Genomic DNA, 17,707 nt, shown 5'->3' on the forward strand with positions numbered 1-17,707 from the left:
TAAACACTGATTCCCTAGTCAAGGTTTGTAACCTTTATATTAGCAGCTTATTTCTTCAACATGAAGGAAGTACATATACTCAGAGAGTACAATATAATACAATATAATACTGCTGGAGTATCAGCAATTTTCATTTGAAATCATGGGGAAAAATGCTGCATAGACTGTTTTACTCTGGTCCTGTCTCAACCAAAATGGAAACACTTGTCAAATTTCTGGCAGCACCAGCAGCAGTTCAAGTTTAACACAACCCATCTTTGGAGTCCCCTCAAATTCCAAGCACTTGCTTCCCCAGTTATTCTATGAAACTCTATGAGATTTCAGGCTTTAAACACAAATCACAAGTCTCTGACACATCATCTCATCATCCTAATTACAAAAATAAACCAAGAATGTAAGCCCGAGACAGGCAGACTAGTTCGTTTCTGGCTACGAGGACAGTAGCACCCAAGTGTAATATCTAGAGATGGCCAAATTCAGAATGACATTCAGAAACATCAGTGACAGAAAATTCAGTAAAAACAGACAACACTGTGGAGGAAAAACGAAACAGGGAGTAGGATACATATAAACATGAAAGTCAACCTCATACAATCTAGAAAAACATTACAAGAGGACTACATTTATTTTGCCCAGTTTATTTATTTGTAGTGACTAATGTTTCCACCATTTCAAGCTTCCACACCCAGGAAGGAAATAACTGCACAGAACAGTTTCTGAGGCACCTGTAAGGTCCCAGCTGAGGCCACTTTCCAACATCAGAGGTGACACCCAGCTGTGACTTTCTGGTACTCTGAGGAAAATTCATTTACCACAAAGACTTCTATGGCCACAAGTAGTTTTTTATTGGTTTGATTTGGTGGGGGAGAGAACTCTAAGAGGAGGGAGGGGAGCATGTCTTGGGGTTTCTTGTTGTCCTTGTATGGTGTTTGCTTGTTTCTTTTTAAATACACCCCTCAGTGTTATATTATAACCCAGATGGCTGAAGCCACCACTGAAGGCTCTAGGGTCCACACTGCTGAAGACTTCCAATATCTCCTGGTTTTTTTTTCCTTTTTTGTTTTCACTGCCAACTCAAAAATATAACTCTGCTCAAGGCAGTTTCAGACCCCCCCAATAATCCTCATAAATTTTAACATCTATAGAGCCTGCACTGTCAAGTGTGTTTTTGTAAGATTTACTGTCCTGTGTTCATTGATTCAGAACACACAAACTATGTGGACAGTGTGCTAAAAAATAACAGATGTCTGAACACTGGTGCAAATGAGGCCTGACAAAGACATCTTGACACCAAGCATTTTCCAAAGGTTAGGAAGAAGAAATTAAGGTGACCATCTCTACTAAAAACACATCAAAGCTGCATCAGGGGAAACTATTAAGATCTAAGAGATCTAAAATTCTAGAAGGTTTAACAGTGGTGGAGTCCTCTCGTTTCATGAAGGGGGCCTCCAAAGCCTTTTGAAGAAGGCTTTCCTAAGACAGTAAAGTGCTATTCTAATTCCTTTTTTTTTTTTTTTTTTTTTTTTTTTTCCCCCTCTGGGCTTTACTGAGGCTGAATTGAGGGAAACTCATGATCTTTTTCCTAGGTTACAGAGCCTTGATGTCAAAAAGCCAACTCACACATCTCTGATTCAAAGTTACTAAAATTCAGTTAGTGTCCTTAGAAAAAAAAAAATGAGACAAAATAAATACCTCAATAGTATTTGGACATTTCTATTTCCCTTTGTAGGATGAGAGTAACATTCATCTCCTACAGAATAAATATCAACTGAAGAGCTTCCTAAAAAGGACCTAGTCAGAAATCTACAGTAATAATAATAATAATAATAATAATAATAATAATAATAATAATAATCCACCCAAAGAAAAGGCTACAAAACATTTCTCTAACTGTCCAATTTTTCTCAAATGGAGCACAGAGGTGAGGTGTGTGAGATGTGGGGGACTTGACAAAAATTAGTAACTTATTAAAATAGAATATTATGGGATAATTGTGCAGATCAGCTTAAATAAGGCTCTGTGTGTTTTGCCTCAGAAGCCTAACCTATAGTGCTGCCACTGCAGGACACAACAATGTCTATTTATTGGCCCATACAGATTGGGGGCCCTTTCCTCTCCTTGGTTGAGCAAGGGCGGCCCATCCCCAGTGTCAGAAGGGGTGCGGTACACGAGTGACAGTGATCTGGGGGGCAATGCTGTGCCCAAATCCCCTGGTCCATGAAGGAACTCTGGGCCGCCGAGCAGAGCAGCCCAGGCCCCGTTCCCGAGGTCGGGCACCTCTCCTCTCCAGGCGCAGCGGGCGCGGCCAGGGCGGAGCTTCCCGCGGGGAACAGAGCCCAGTCCAGCCTGGCCTTGGCTGGGGAAGGGCCGTGACAAACCAGCCCATCATCCAACTTCTGCTAAACCAAAAGTTTATTTTCAAACAGTGTTCTGGCTTCCAAGACCACTCCAGACTATTCAGGAGCAGGCAATATTATATAGCAGGTCTTTCCACACCTAATAGAGACAGCTTGCAACTCCTTGCTTTCAAACAATTAATTCTGCAAAAACCCAGCTGCCACTCACTAAATTTTTCAACATTTAACTTTTCAAAAATCCTCTCAAGGCCACATTTGAAGGCTCATTGCTGCACATGGAGTTTTGAAGGCTACTCTGAAAGGCAGACTTCAACTGGCTGACAAGTGTCTGGGACCCAGAATCCAGTGGCCGGTGTCACTGGTCTCCTGCTCAATGGGAAAACCCGGAGTACACACCCAAGGCAAACACCTGTGACATCCTGCAAATCAGCCTCAAACTGTTCTGCAAACTGAGAGTGATCTACGTTTGTCTGGGAAACCTTTGCTTCCCATCTACCTGTCAATGGAATACTCTTTTATGAATTTATCACGATGTTATTTAAACACATTTTCAGAAGGTCAAAGGAGGCACTTCTTTTTTTGTTCCTAAGGAAGGGCATTAGAGTAAATACTTAATTTTCTCATAAGGTAGCAATTTGGAAGTCAGTTCAGATGTCCATAGGCCTGAGGCAAGGAAAATCACACTTCTAACATCTATGCATAAATAACAGTAAATAAAACCAAGAGTACAATCCTACATCCTATCTCTGAAAACTGAATTCATCAGCATTATAACCTTGACATTCCCAAGTTATTTCCTACTATGGTACTGGGTTTTATGTGGTTTTTTTATGTGTATATACACCCTGGCAAAATGTGCACATAGGCACAAACACTGTTTGTGTATGAATGTAAAGAAAGTCCCCATTTCACTTAAAATGTGTTATACAATCTAGTGAAAGACATGAACAGTTGTAACAAAAAAATGCATTCAGTCAAGAGAAAACCCCAAATATAAAGAATCAGCTATGGAACAAGTCCAGGACAAAGCCCTAGAAAACTGTGTAAAAATCCACCATATATCTATCAGTAAGGTATATCTTGCTTTAAGTATATCTTTACCTATTAATTTTTTTTTCTGAATGGTTTGTATTCAAACATAGTCAGATCTTATGTAGCTACATAAAAACTGATAAACCCCAACTTTTTGGCCATTCTCTTTTGCAAATCGAAGTTCTGTTAGTCTGAACATTTTTGTATCAAAGTTCACACACTGGGGATGCTAATAACGCCCTCTCCTTTCCACAATTCCCTTTTATTTTTTCTAGAAAGCACATTTATTATTTGCTTCCCAGTACAACTGCTGCCTCGACAGGAAAAAAAAAATAACAACAACAAACCACCTTTTACCTTTTCTTCTAATCATCGCCTTCTCGAGAGAAACAACACTGTTATTTTGGAAACCCCGGCATCTCCCACCTGAATGGACCCTTCCTCGCATGCCACTGACACCAAGATAACTGCAATAATTTAGGGAGAGATGTGACGCCCGTGATTAATTTGCTGCACAAGTCTTACTGGGGGGCAGCTCCGAGCACAGCGCAGGGCAGGTTCCTTCCTTTGCCCTCTACAAAACCTCAGCTACTCTGGCTTCTTCTGTTCGAACGGCCCCTTCTCGGAGCACAGCGCCCTTCCCACAGAAGGAAGAAAAGAAAAAGAAGGAAGGCAGATGGGCGAGTGTCGGCCTAGAGCTCCTGGGTGTAGCCGGCCCGCACCCAGCGCGGGCGAGGAGACGGATGGGCCACAGAGAGCGGGTTTTCGGGAGAGGGGAAAAGGCCGGCGCCGCCATCTTAAGTGCGGGCGCAGCTCCTTCCCCGCCGCCCCGGCCACACAAAGGGGAGGGACCACGTGACGCCTCCCCGGTGCCCGCACTCAAAATGGCGGCCCCGGCCTCCCGCCCCTGCCCTTCCCGCCAGGCCCCGGCCCCGCCGCGCCTCTCCCCTATTCCCAGTCTCTGTCGCCGCCGAGGGAAGCGCGGGCCCCACTTACTCCGGGGGATAGAGGCGCAGCTCCTCGATATCTCCCAGGAAGCCGAAGAGCGTCCGCATCTGCTCGCTGGTGACGGCCGAGGAGAGGTTGGTGACCTGGATGACGGACGTGGGGCCCAGGGGGAAGCCCAGCGGGACCCCGATCCCGCCGCTGTTCATCATGGCGGCGCCTGCCGAGCCTCGCCGCGCGCACGCGGGGGCGCGGGCCCGCCCACCGAGAGGGGCGCGCGCCGCCGGCCGGAGCGGCCCCCGCGGGCGGGCGCTCTAGCGGCGCACTCGACTGCTCCCGCAGGAGCTCTCGGGGGGGGCACGGGCGGCCCCTGCCGGCGGGGCCTCCGGCCGGCCCGCCCGCGGCGCGGAGGTCGGTCGCTTCCGCAGGAGCCGCCTCCCCGGGAGCCGCCTCATACGGAGCCGGCGGGGCCGCCGTGTGGGACGGGACGGGACCGGCGCCGGGCCCGCGCCCCGCCCAGGAAGAGGCGCGGGCCGGGAGCGCCCCGCCCCTGCCGCGCGCTGGGCGCGCGCACGGCGGGCCAGGGGCGGCCCCGGCGACCCCGTGGGCGGCTCCGGCCCCTCAGGGGCGAGGGCGGGGACAAAACACAAATGTCCCTTTTAATCGCGGGTTTTGGGCCACGTTTGGTGTGAGACGGTTTGATCATCCTCGGGAATAAACCTCTGAACACGCCCTAGGTCTGGGCAGGAAGGGCTTGTAACAGAACGGGTTGTAAATGATTCTGCGACTGTAACTGAGTCTGTAAATGCGGTCTGTAAATTGGCTGCGACTCTATCCCAGTGATACTGATCTTGCCTGCGAGTCGGAGTTCAAGTTCGCCTTAAAAACTACATTGTCTGGAGAAAATGAGGCCGAGCACTTCATGTGTGGGCTATCGGTATTAAAGATCAAACTGCAGCCTTTCCTGGTGGCCTGGAGCTGAATAACTCGGCGCTGAAAGGTTTAAGGTTTCAGGCCGTTTGTCAGACTTTCCATTTCCCGAGCATGAACTGAGAAGAGATTGAAGTGTTTTTTAAGCTATCTGGGCTGAAAAATACCGCAAATTTGTGACAGTTCCCTGAGCAAGTAGGTCAGTTGTTACAGAAAATCCATAGATAAGTCAGGGCAGTGCTCCCTTTACTGATGCCTATTACAGAAATGTAGTTCCAAGCAATTGTCAGAGATACATTTTATTTAAATACGTTTATACATATATTTCAGATAGGACTTCTTTCAAAATTATTATCAGTGCACTCATACTCTCTTTCTGAATGAAATCCATATTGCAAAAGTACAAGACTTAAATTCTTTTTTTTTTTTCAGCCATTCTGGTAGCTTCTAGTTAGCTTAACTTGGGAGAAGTTTAACTGCACCTTCCAGATATTTTGTTATAAATTGTGGGAAATGAAATTGATATTATTATTTTATGTATAGGAACCTTACATAAAGTTTTGTTACGTTTTCACTAGTACACCTTATCCAAAACAAAGATAGTTAGCAGAGATGCAGAAGGTATTTCTGCCATGAATATTATTATCTTTTCTCCTCGCATCTCTCAGTGGAGGGTCCAAAATAAAAACGGGCTCTAAAATTCACAAAGAAAAACCTTGTGATGTCAGAAGTGACTGGGACACCCTCTTTCAGATAAAGCCTATAACAGTACAAAATTCTGAGCTACTGGTCTGCTCTCTGAAAACAGAGCAAAACAGTGTTTAAATTTTGTAATTATCAGTCCCCGAGACAGCACAAAACTTTGGAAAAGAAATGATTTTGTATTTCAAGAAGAATAGGCAAAAAATTCACACCAATCCCAGACCCCCCAAAAATCTAATGCCAAAAGCTTTGGGTCACACAGGCTGCCACTAAAAGGCTGGAAGCAAACAATGACTATTTTAGTTAAACTGTTCAAAATTTAAAGATGTTAAGGAATCATTCCCTCTCCTATAATAAAACTATTTTATTAGTTTTAGCTCTCTCAGAGCTCTTGAGAAAGTAAAAGTTAAATAAAATGTGTAGACATGCAGAAAAGGAATAGTTTTAGCAGTGCCCAAACATTATCTCTCTAATCAATGGCTAACAGACTTGCATCTTAGAAATTGCTGTACATCTAGAGAAAACTTTACCTGTGATCAAAGTGAATTAATATGTGTACAAGTTACTTTTAAATTTTGCTCAGCTGTTTTTATTTGTTATTAACTGTATTTGTGCATGTAAATAAAGCTTCAGTGAATAAATTCTTGCACTTCCACCTTGCTTGTCAGGTTAACCAGTAAAAACACAAGGCATTCTGTTGGCTTTTGGGAGGAAAACTTAAATTCCAGGTTACCTAAATGTAAACGGGCTAAATAAGAGTGACTATTAATCTTTTGTCTAAGACTGTATTTTGTGATCTTCCCATGAGGATTAGAAAGCATTTACTGGGTAATGTTAACTGCAAGTACCTGTAGAAAAATACTGGCAATTCAGAAGGAAGTTACAGTAAAAGCTGTTTTGGTGGATCAGGAGAAAAGTCTTGAAGTCACTTTTTAAGCAGACAGTCCGTGGTCTGATAGAGGTGAACATCTCTGTGGCACTTGCTGCACTCGCAGGGGGAGGGAACTGAAATCACATGAGGTTAAAGAAATAAGCACTAGAAAGCTTTCATCAGCTTTCTTTAAATGGAACCTTAAAGACTTCAAAAAGAACGTTAGCCACAGAGCTAACAATTATTTGATAAAAATAAAATAGGTCTAAGTTTTAAGCCATTTGTGAGAGGTGAAATTTAACTTCAGATTCAACCACTCCTGTAGCACTGGTGAAACCTCCTTCTGGAAATCTGAAGGCCTTGGGACTAAGGAGAAGGCTGGAGCAAAGGATGTACCCGTGGGCGAGGAGAACCAGGTTAAAGGAATTGTTCACACCGAGGTCACAGGACACGATGGGACGTTTCTGTGGCTGCTTCCAGTGTACTGTGTGATTACCCTCTAATTATCTTTCAGAGCCATTTGAATGTCAGCCTTAGATTCCAGATGGGCAGGAAGGAGCGTTGGTAAAATGAGAGGACAATCAGCCCCGCCTCAGTCCCAGGGAAAGTGATGAAGCAAATTCCCCTGGCAGCCATTGTTCAACATGCTGAGGACAAGAATTAGACTGGGAGTTGTGAGTGTGGATTCACAAAGAGAAAACTGTGCCCGACCACCTTCTCCTGCCATGAAATGACTGGCTCATGAATGAGGGGAGAGCATCTAATACTGTTTATCTTGATTTTCTCAAGGCTGGTCTAACTTTGTCCCATCTTTCTTTGCTCTTTTGAAAGCAGTACTAGAATGCCACTAAAAGTCAATATATTTGTACAGCCTGTGCTACCTAAGTTTGCTTTCATGCACAGTAACTTTACACCCCTTTCCTTATTGTATAACCAAGATGTCAATGTTTTGTGTAGATCAGTGATGCAGAACACAGGAAACCGATTTCTCTTCTACAATTTGAATGTTCCTTCGCTTGTGAATTAATCAAGAGGCATAATCTTCAAATGCCAATCTCCTACTACTCACAGTAGACTGCCAGTACAAACTACTGCTGGTAGTACTCCTGTTTTCTGTTTGTGCTCAGACGTGTTCCAGATTCACAGACACGTTCCCACATCAGATTAACTTGAACTATTTTCAAATACAGACAAATCAGAAAATGTTAACTTCATAACATTTCAAAGACAACAGATTTTATCCTAAACTCCAGCAGATCCACAGTACTTCCCAAGTACAAGAAGTGGCTTTCATCTCCTTTCCATTGTTAAACCCTTCAGGTTTATCAGGTAAGTGCTCTCATTTTTATGTATGCCTTAGTATAATTTATGGAGGTTTTTTAAGAAGGCTGATGTGGAACAGAAAAACATCTTACAGAAAAAAACTTCCTAGGTCTGTGTAGTAATCCTGAATCTACCACATCTGTAATCCCAAAAATCCTGTAAAATTATTTTAAAGAAGTTACAAGACCAATTTATATACGTACCCAGAAAAATTATGAAAATATTTTTCCCAGATAAAATTTCTAGAGTATTAATTCTTTTCCCCAGATTCAAGTTTATCCAGAAATCTTAAAATCCTGCCTATGATGAGACTAACAGATGAATGCTACATGGTCAGTGCAAGCAGCTGAAACCAGTTTAAACCTGCTGCCTCTGGAAGGCAGGCAGCTGTGCAAGTGAGCCTTGGTAAGCTGAAACAGCTGTGAAAATTCTGCATCTGCTTTCTGTCTGTTGTACAGCAAACACATGAAAAAATTCAGGATTGCTGCATTAAGTATAGCAGAATTAGCAGAGTTACGTAGCAGCTCTAGGAGTGTGTCTTACAATGAGATTCTTCTCCCCATAAAATTGCTTCTATCAAAGATGGAGTAGCTTTTCTTGACTTAAAATTATTTTTAGACTTACTTCAAAATAAGATGAGGGGATTAGCTGACAACCTGGGATAGTGTTGCTAACTTTGAATCTCCAAGCACATATTAACAAAGGAGTATCTCTGCCACTGACACTGGGAAAATGAACAAAAGCATGGATTTGAGGATCTTAAAAAATCCTAAAAAAGATTTGGGGATCTTAATCTGAAAACAGATTCTTCATCTTCATCCAATTACCTTTCAGGGCAGCATTTCTACAGTCACTTATGAAATCTAGTATCTGTTCTACAGACAACACTTCTTGGATTACAGAAGCATTTTTTCTTCAAAAGGGGATTTCAAAAAACCCTTTTTAAAGCTATATTAAAGTCTACATACCAGTAGATTTAAGAGTTTTATTATATACTTTTAATACCCATAGCCCATATATTCAGTCATGTCTGACAATGAATGTGTAGGGAAATGAAAGGGAAATCTAAAAACTCAGGGTTTCTCTTTTTTTGTTGTTTTTGTTTTTGTTTTTTTTCTGTTTAATTATATTGAGTCTCTGCTAGGAGATTCCTTGCTGTTTTTCTGGCAGGGCATGCAATTGGAACTGTTTGGGTAGGTGCCCACTGGAGCAAAAAACATCATCTTTCTTTCTTTGCTGGGAGGTTATCCTGCTGGGAATCACAGCATGTAATTCTACATAAGGGGAAGATGTTTTTAAACCTCAAAAAACCCTGTCTGAACAGGGTAATTCAAAGGTGTTGGGTAGAAAATTCTGGAATTCACTTGGATGAATTTCTTCTCCTTTCCAGTCACATTTTGTAGGAGCAGAGCAAGGAGTTTTCTTCATGGCATAAGAATATAATAGAATCTTTATAATTGTGAAGTTTGAAAACTGCAGTATAACTTGGTGCAGATAGACATTAATGTTTTATTTCCAATTTTTTTGAAAGTGGCATAAAATAGGTGGGTTTACCAAACAAAGTGACTTTCGTAAGCAGAAGCACTAAAAAAAATTCTTGGTGTCTTCAAATGTCTTAAAATACTTAAAATATAAGCACATAATGATTCAATCTATAATAGATTAACTATATTTGCAATTAAGTAACACCACACATTGTTTACTGCAGGGTCAGGAAATCACCCAGTGTGTTCATAAAATTAAAGTGCAGGAGAGAAAAATAAAATTGTTCAGATGTTTTATCTCTTTGGAGGTTTTCAGCATGGTTTCTAACCCTTGCATGCACCAACACCAACCTCATCAGTCATTGCTCATGTCAGTTAACAAATGAGGCAATTTTACATGATTATTTCATTTTTCCAGGACTTAGTATTATGTCAATTAACGAACTATCTATTTCAATATTTATTAGTAATCCTCAGTTTCTCTGTAGTGAAGCCGTATCTTTCAGCTGAAGTGAGTTTTTTTGGCAGAAACATTCTCAGCAAAAATATCTCCTCCATATTCAAAACCAGTTGTTGATTATTCTATTGTAAGAGGAAGTTCTTGCAGATGAAAATAAATAAAATATGCTAAAACGTTGATGTTAACAGCCCTGGTACAATACAAACAAATTCTGTATTTTGCCAGTGCATACTTATAATTCAGTAGAAAGCTTTTACCCGTTTTTTGGGGGGGTTTTGTTGTTGGTTTTTTCTCAGAAGTTTCCTTTATAAATTACCAACATTGGCAGTTGAATGAGAATTTCTCTGTAGAGCATCTGGTTCATCTGCTACCTCTTTGCCTGTTAAAAGACAGTCTGTGAAAGGTTTGTCCCAATCAGTATTTCCACATCTGGCAAATAAGAGTGAGTATTTTGCCACAGTTTTTTTTATTCCTTTGAACAGTACTGAGGCATAAACATTTCAGCCATTTGCAGCATCCAGCCATGCCTCATGAAATGGATGCAGCACAGAGCCACACTCCCCCTTGTGTTGTGCAGCTGCAAAAATAGATGTTGCAGACTACTGTGATAAGAAATTTAATTCCTGGGGCTCCAGTGTTCGGGCCATGCAGAAAAGCTTTGTTACTTCAGCAATATGACTTCTCACAAGGAACTCTTCTTGGCCACCTCAGGAACCTTACCAGCCTAGTCATACATTTTCCTGCACATTCTAAGTGCACCTCTAAAGATTTTAATCAGGTATTGATCTAAGTATGAGGGGCCAGAAGTGTCCTGACTCCAGAATTACAGACTCTGTGTTAACTGAATCTTTCACAGCTCAGTAATGTTTGTCCACACTTACAAATTGCATTTGACAGGCACGACATCCTGTGCACAGTATTTCTGATGTAGTTTAAAACACTGGATTTAGTGCTCATTTCACGTTTTCTCTTCCCTTAAACCAAACAGCTGCTACTTTTTCCATACTTAATGCTTATCCCTAATATAAAGCAATAGTTCAAATAGTTCAAATTGCAGAACTGAAATACAAGTCACATTCTGACGGACAGTATTCAGTAAAAACAAACACAAGGGAGCAAAGAGCCGAAATCAGGGAGTGCCCCAGAGAAGAGGGTCTGAACTGCAAGGAAGGGTGATGCTGTCTGTGCTTGAGGCTTTCAGACAGCAGGAGAAGAGACCAGATGCTCCCAGGAACCCTCCAGGAAACTTGGGGGACCTGCTGCTGCCGGGTACAAGGCAAGGGGGCCACTGTGGGGCTGGGGATGATCTGAAAAGTTGTGGGCAGCATGGTCAGCAGCCCTTGGTGCAGAGTGCCCGGAGCCTTTGTTGCAGCTGCCCCTCCTTGGAGAGGGTGATCCTCCCACGCTTCAGCGGTGCCAGGAGAGGCTTGTTGGATCAGAGGGAGTACCCAGGGCCCCCCCAGACCTTTTGTGCCAGACCTGCGCTGCTGCTGGAGAGCTGTGCTGCTGAGCAGAATAATTTTGGAAGTCACCAACCTGTGCAGCCTGGGGAGAGACAGGACCTCCTCAGATTCTACAGGTCCAAAAGCCCTGGGCCCCACAATGCAGACTCCTCCCCTGGGCAGTCTGTCACTAGCAGAACCATGGGTTTAATACCAGTGGAAGGCAATAGCTGGAAACTGGTGGCTTCCAGCACTCAATGTATGGCTCCTACTTGTAGTGCAGTTTTAATGGTGTAGCAGAACTCCAGTTTCAAGGCAGTGTCATTGATATTGCAACAGAATCTTCTGTAAACATTCCAAAATTGAATATAATCCATGGCAGCAGGGATACCATATCAAAAAATATACTTTCTATCTGAAAATGTGCCTTCAGGCAAAAAAACAGAAGTTAGACTCAGTATTCTCAGATGCTTAATGAAAAAGTTAATTGTTGAGTTATGAAATAATGTCCAAGTAGGGAGTAGATGGAGAAAATCTAAACAACAAGGGGCCCAATACTCCAGGGTCATTAGGGCCATAACCTATTAATAGTGAGAATCAGTTTTCTGTATAGAAGAAATAGAACACAGTGATAGTGGTGTATCAGATCCACATACACAAGGAAAAAAAATGAAACAATTTGTGTTACTACATTGTTTTGTGATTTTCAAGAAAACTGGATGTAAAGCCAAATTTACCTCTCCTGTGAAATTCTGTGGCTAGCTGTTTAATTTCTAAATTAATAAATATAGGACTAATAAAGTCCTCTTTGTGACAGAAGCCACTCACTGCCCTGTCTGATTTCATTGCAAGGCTGGGATGCATTGGGTCTGGCTGAGATGAAGTTAAATTTCCTTACAGCAGAGCTGTGCTTTGCACGGGTAGTACAGAGGTGTTGATAACACACCAATGTTTGGCTCCTGCTGTTCTGCACTGGCACAGCACCATCTTCCCAACATTCTGCCCCCTCATCAATAGGCTGGGGATGAGCAAGACCTTGGAAGGGGACACAGACAGGCCAGCTGACCCAAAGAGACCAAAGGTGATCTGTTTCACACAGATGATGTCAGCTCAGATAGAAAAACTAAGAAGAGGAAGATTAATGTGGGGCTTTTTTTTTTTTTTTTTTTTTTTTTTTTTTTTTTTTTTTTTTTTTTAGTGTTTGCCTTCTACTGCAACTGCTACCTGTGCTGATGTCCTGCTTCCTGGAAGTGCCTGGACATCACTTGCTGATAAGAAGTAGAAAATAAAATTATTTATTTTCTCTTTGCTTTTATATGTGTAACCTTTCTGTTTTGCTTTAGTAAACTGCCTTATTTAAACCTGCAAGTTGTTTTCTATCCTATTCTATCTCCTGTGCAGCTGGAGAAGGGGGAGTGATAGAGCAGCTTGGTGAGCACCTGGCATCAAGGCAAGGTCAACCACCACATGGGGTTATTCACAAGAATATTTCTTTGTTGTGAAGAATCCAGCCCTGCAATGAAATCAGACACTGTGGGCACTGAGATGCACAAAGGCAGGAACACAAATAAGACTTTACATTATTGATTTAGTACTGAGGTCTACAGAAACTGTAGATTAATAAAATAGTGTTATGGAGAATTTCCTAAAACTTAAATAAGTCAATTTCACACAGCTTTAAAGAGCATTACTTTATTATCTATTCTCCATGTGTTACCTCAGAAACAGTCTTATTATGTACAAAAATTTGGAATGTTGAATAAATGCTGATCAATAGAAACATTACATAGCTGTTGACAAGGGAATATTTCTAAACAAAACCAAAATAATAATGATGGATGTTTGATTCTGTGTGTTGCTTATTGCTATGTCTGTGTTCATAGAATGCTTTCAAGTATATACACTTTTTGTTAAACTCATCCAAAAAAGAAACTAAAAAAATATTTACATAATAAATACGTGGGAGACTTCATCTTTTCATTACATCAGTTGAACTGATTCTTTAATGAACTATTAAGAATAGAAAGAATTAACACAGTTTGTATCAATTCACTGTCATGCTGAGTAACTCAGGCTGCTGATGGATTTTATTCTATTCAAAAAGTAGTTTACAATGCATTCAAAATGAAAAGTGCTGATATTGTCTCTCCTCCTGTTGAATCCTGGCTGGACTAGTTCAGGAGACTTCTTTCTCCCACTCCCCGCAAAATCATTTAGTCTGACATGTTTACCTTCACACACTGACACTGACAAAACAAACACATTTCAATTCACTGAAAACTCAAACATTTAGTGAGTAAAATCAGCATAATTCATGTTTTATTAGACAATTAATTTGCTAACTGACGGAAGACAAGCTTTGGCCAAGTATTTCCACAAGAAGTACTAAACTTCTTGCTATAAATCTCTACTTATATAGTTCTACCAGCCAAACAGTTTTTGGTAGAATTTTTCTGTGATACATAACATAAATCTGAAAATTAAGTGACACAACAACATTTAAAACTTCTGTTACCATTAAAGCAAAATACAATACAGTATAATTTCTCAGTGATATATTTAAATGTACTGCAAAATGTATACAAAGTCAGTCCAAGATCAGTAAAGAATCAGTTCTGCTTTTTGGACTTTTCCCTTCTCAAAGATACAGGTTTTATAGAAGACCAAGGTCATTTAGGACTTGTCTGTATGTATCCCCATTAAAAGGCAGTGTGTGATAAAAATAACATGATTAAAAGTAATGAACATGTGATGTGAACATTTTGCATTTTCAATAAAAAAATAGAAACTAAATAACAACTAAACACTGAAGCCTGCCATTATATAGCTATGTTTCTCATTCTTTAAGATTAACAGCACACAGAAAATAAGTGAATTTTATCAAAATACAGCACATTTCTGCTAATATATCCAAAAAATCATTTTCTATGTAAATATTACTGAAAATCAACTAAAAAGAATTAAAATATACAAAGAGTTGTTAAAGGGTTTCAATTAAAATTATTAGAACTATACACAGTACAATAAGCAATAGTTAACATCTTTGAAAGAAGTGCAATAATATTGGAGTTCACTTATTAAAAAAGTACTGCCTGTTTATTACTGCTAGCTATGTATAATTCCTTTCTCTTCCAGCTCATTGTTCCAAAACTAAAGGAAGCTGGTGTTTTTGCTAGCTTTATTAAAAGCATTTACTTTTTGGGTTGAAAAAAGCGCTTATACCTGTCTCAAACTACCAACTTGTACATAATTAAAAATGAACTGCAATAATTGAATATTGCTCCAATGACAGGCTAATTATTAGCCCTGATTAAAAACAGTTATCGGTCTTCTATGGCACTTTTCCCTGGTCCATAACAACCGTGTATGAATTATCACTGCAGCCTATGCAGTCTCTATTCAATTACAAAGGAGAGAGACAATGTTTCTGGTAAACAAAATTAATAGAAGCATAATTGAACCGTTTTTACAGTAATAAGGAACAAAGGCAGCCTGTGGTAAATCACTATTACATTAATGTAATTAGAAACCCTTTAATGACTCTGAAGTGTCTAGTTCACATTTAATGTTACCTGTAGGAACAGCCCTTTAAGAAACCTCATTACGAACTGGCGGGTTAAGTACCCCCTCCCTTTGCTCTCCATCTCACCACAGCAATTCTCCATCACTGCTCAAAGTTTCACAAACTTGCTTTGGTTACCTAGCTCCATGCGTATGGTTTCCTTTTTGATTAACAAGGCAATGCAAAGGCCAAACAAAATCGAGATGTCTTTCATAACCTTTTCTGCATCATTTGTGTATGTTTAAATATATATTACAGGCAACAATCTTAAAAACTGGCCATTTCAGTTTCATTTTTAAAATCTGTCAGCTTAAAATGGAGTCTTTTTTATAAAGATAAAATTATCACCATTTCCACAAAATTGGGGATTTCCATAGCAGAGAAAAATCTCTGGGCACAATTCCACAGTACAGTTGAAAAAAATTATGTACTAAAAAAAAAAAAAAAAAAAAAAAAAAAAAAGAACTAAACATGAATCACATGTGGCAAATGAATATTCAATGACTACATTAAGAACAAATCCTGTATAATATCACAAATTTGATAGTTACAGTCTTCCTAAAAAAAACACCGTAAGCTTTTATTGCATTTTCTATTGGTAGACGTACACTCCAGAACTAAACACTTTTTTTTCCTTCTCTCCTGATTCCAGATTTAGATAGCAGATAATTGTTTCACCTGACCTTTATTCTGTCCAACCAAGCACCACCTTCCATCTACCCATTCATCTATACAATGTGCACATAGCAAAGCCAACACTTCATATCCCCGTTCGTATCTACAGAAGTGGTTCAGCGTAACACATTAATATCTGGTGAATAAAAATAAAGGCAATAAACAGCTACAGGACAGACAGCCCTGCCATCTGTCCATTGGCTACAACTGAGGCTTCGCAAAGCCTTGCACAAAGTTAGTAATGTGTATGAATTATCCAAAAATAAACCTACCATCTGTACAAAAAAACAACACAGGTTTGTTCTTGGAGGAGTGATCCTTAGATTGCTATAATGCTTAAAAACAAGTTTATTCACCATACGCATTTCCAAAATTATTTCCTGTATGTTCTCTACAGTGGTTTTTCCCCCTTTAACCACAAGTTCAGTATTTCCTGTACAAATTTTGATCATAATTCTTTTTGAGTTCTTTTAATGTATAAAAATATGCAAAATATTCAGTTTCCCCACAGTCCTTCAATGAATTCTGTTGGTTTATCCCCACAATCCAAGGTACTTATGAAGAAACTTCTCGCACAATGATGAGTTCCACTGCATTCTGAAAAGTCTTTAGCAACGATACTGCTTGTCCATGATCAATATTGATGAAGCTGTATCCATTAGCCTAAAAAGGAATATTTAAAATTTAAAATGACAGGGTTTTTTCCATTTTAGTAAAAGATGTTTCATTATTTCAGTAATTTTTAGCATTATTTTTAACATTATTAACATTTTAACGTTTTTAAAATTATTTCAGTAAGTTTATTTAAGTTTTAAGGTTTCTATATGAATGCAGAGAATAAAACACTGCTGATTACTTGAATTTGTACCTGCATCCTACAAAAAAATAAACTAATATATCAGCCTTGGAAGAATATTGGAAGAAATAACCAAAAGAAAACTGAACTTAAAGCTATGATGTCTAACATCAGACATCTGATTCATCAGCTGTAATACAGCCACACCAAAAAAACCCACATGCACTACAAATGACACATCCTATTTTATATTAGAAATGGCATCTGTGATAAATTAAAACTACTGAGTCTTCTCACAAAAACATTAATGGCACTGTGAGCCATTTTCTTGTGTTAAGATTCTGAGATAATCCCAAACTTGTATTTGCATGTGATTCTAAATGATATTGTTATTCTTGGACAAGTTTGTCTTGGCAAATACAGACAGGCCCAAGTGGCCAACAGAAGACAGGGAAAACATGGCTATGGCTCAACTCAGAGTGTACTAGTGCAAGATCATGCTCAACCTGCTCAGCAAAACATTGCAGAAGGAGAAATTTGTCCATTTAAGCTGTTACAGCTTCCAGCTGTGCATCCCACCTTTTTCCCTGAGCCCTTATGTGGTGACAGAGAACTGGATGTGCTCTCTGTGCCTTAGCTGTGGTATTTTGAAAGTTAGTTCTTATCTCATCAATGAACACTCACACTGTCGTTATCAGCTGGATCCTTGGTTAAAAAACCAGGGGTTTTCAAATCTTTCTAGAGTTGCAGAGGAAGATTTTATGTAGACTGTTCAGAGAGCAAAAGTGGCAACAACCCTTCCAAATCATAATTTGTACAGAATGTCATAGCCTAGTCTTAGGTCTTACTTTCAATTATCTAGTCACTAGTCATGCAGAATATTTTTATTAGACATATGTATTAGACATGCTTTATAATATGCATGCCTATTGAATGTTTTACAGCAAATCAAGCATAGCAAAGGCATTTTAGAAGAGATGATATTCATTAAAAAATCCACAGAAGTCTGAGTGGCAGCACGACAGAGTGGGACTCATCATCACTGGGATTACACAGCTAAAAAGAATGTGCTGTTACATTAAAAAATATTCTTTTTTTATGAGAAATAAAGTGGCTTCTGATTGTCTA

The 17,707-nt window shown here is 40.0% G+C and overlaps 2 protein-coding genes and 1 long non-coding RNA gene across 8 annotated transcripts in view; 1 reads left to right on the forward strand and 2 right to left on the reverse strand.

The window, feature by feature from the left end:
• Positions 1–4,566, reverse strand: part of SREK1 (splicing regulatory glutamic acid and lysine rich protein 1) — a 32,766-nt gene extending 28,200 nt beyond the window's left edge. Inside the window, exon 1 of the mRNA XM_083883076.1 lies at positions 4,386–4,566. Coding sequence (XP_083739202.1) covers positions 4,386–4,546 — 161 coding nt within the window. The 5' untranslated portion in view covers positions 4,547–4,566. The remainder of the gene's footprint in view (positions 1–4,385) is intronic.
• On the forward strand, positions 4,313–15,578 carry LOC310922485. Its single transcript, XR_014592441.1, has 3 exons — positions 4,313–4,471; positions 7,352–8,166; positions 9,331–15,578. It is a non-coding gene; the product is annotated as an uncharacterized lncRNA (long non-coding RNA).
• Positions 13,844–17,707, reverse strand: part of ERBIN (erbb2 interacting protein) — a 114,235-nt gene continuing 110,371 nt past the window's right edge. For all 6 annotated transcript variants that reach the window (XM_083883071.1, XM_083883073.1, XM_083883075.1 and 3 more), the window contains one exon: positions 13,844–16,446. In XM_083883071.1, the coding sequence (XP_083739197.1) occupies positions 16,339–16,446 (108 nt within the window). In that variant the 3' untranslated portion in view covers positions 13,844–16,338. The remainder of the gene's footprint in view (positions 16,447–17,707) is intronic.

Source organism: Zosterops lateralis (genome assembly GCF_965231275.1).
Source record: "Zosterops lateralis genome assembly, chromosome: Z".
Classification (NCBI taxonomy): domain Eukaryota; kingdom Metazoa; phylum Chordata; class Aves; order Passeriformes; family Zosteropidae; genus Zosterops; species Zosterops lateralis.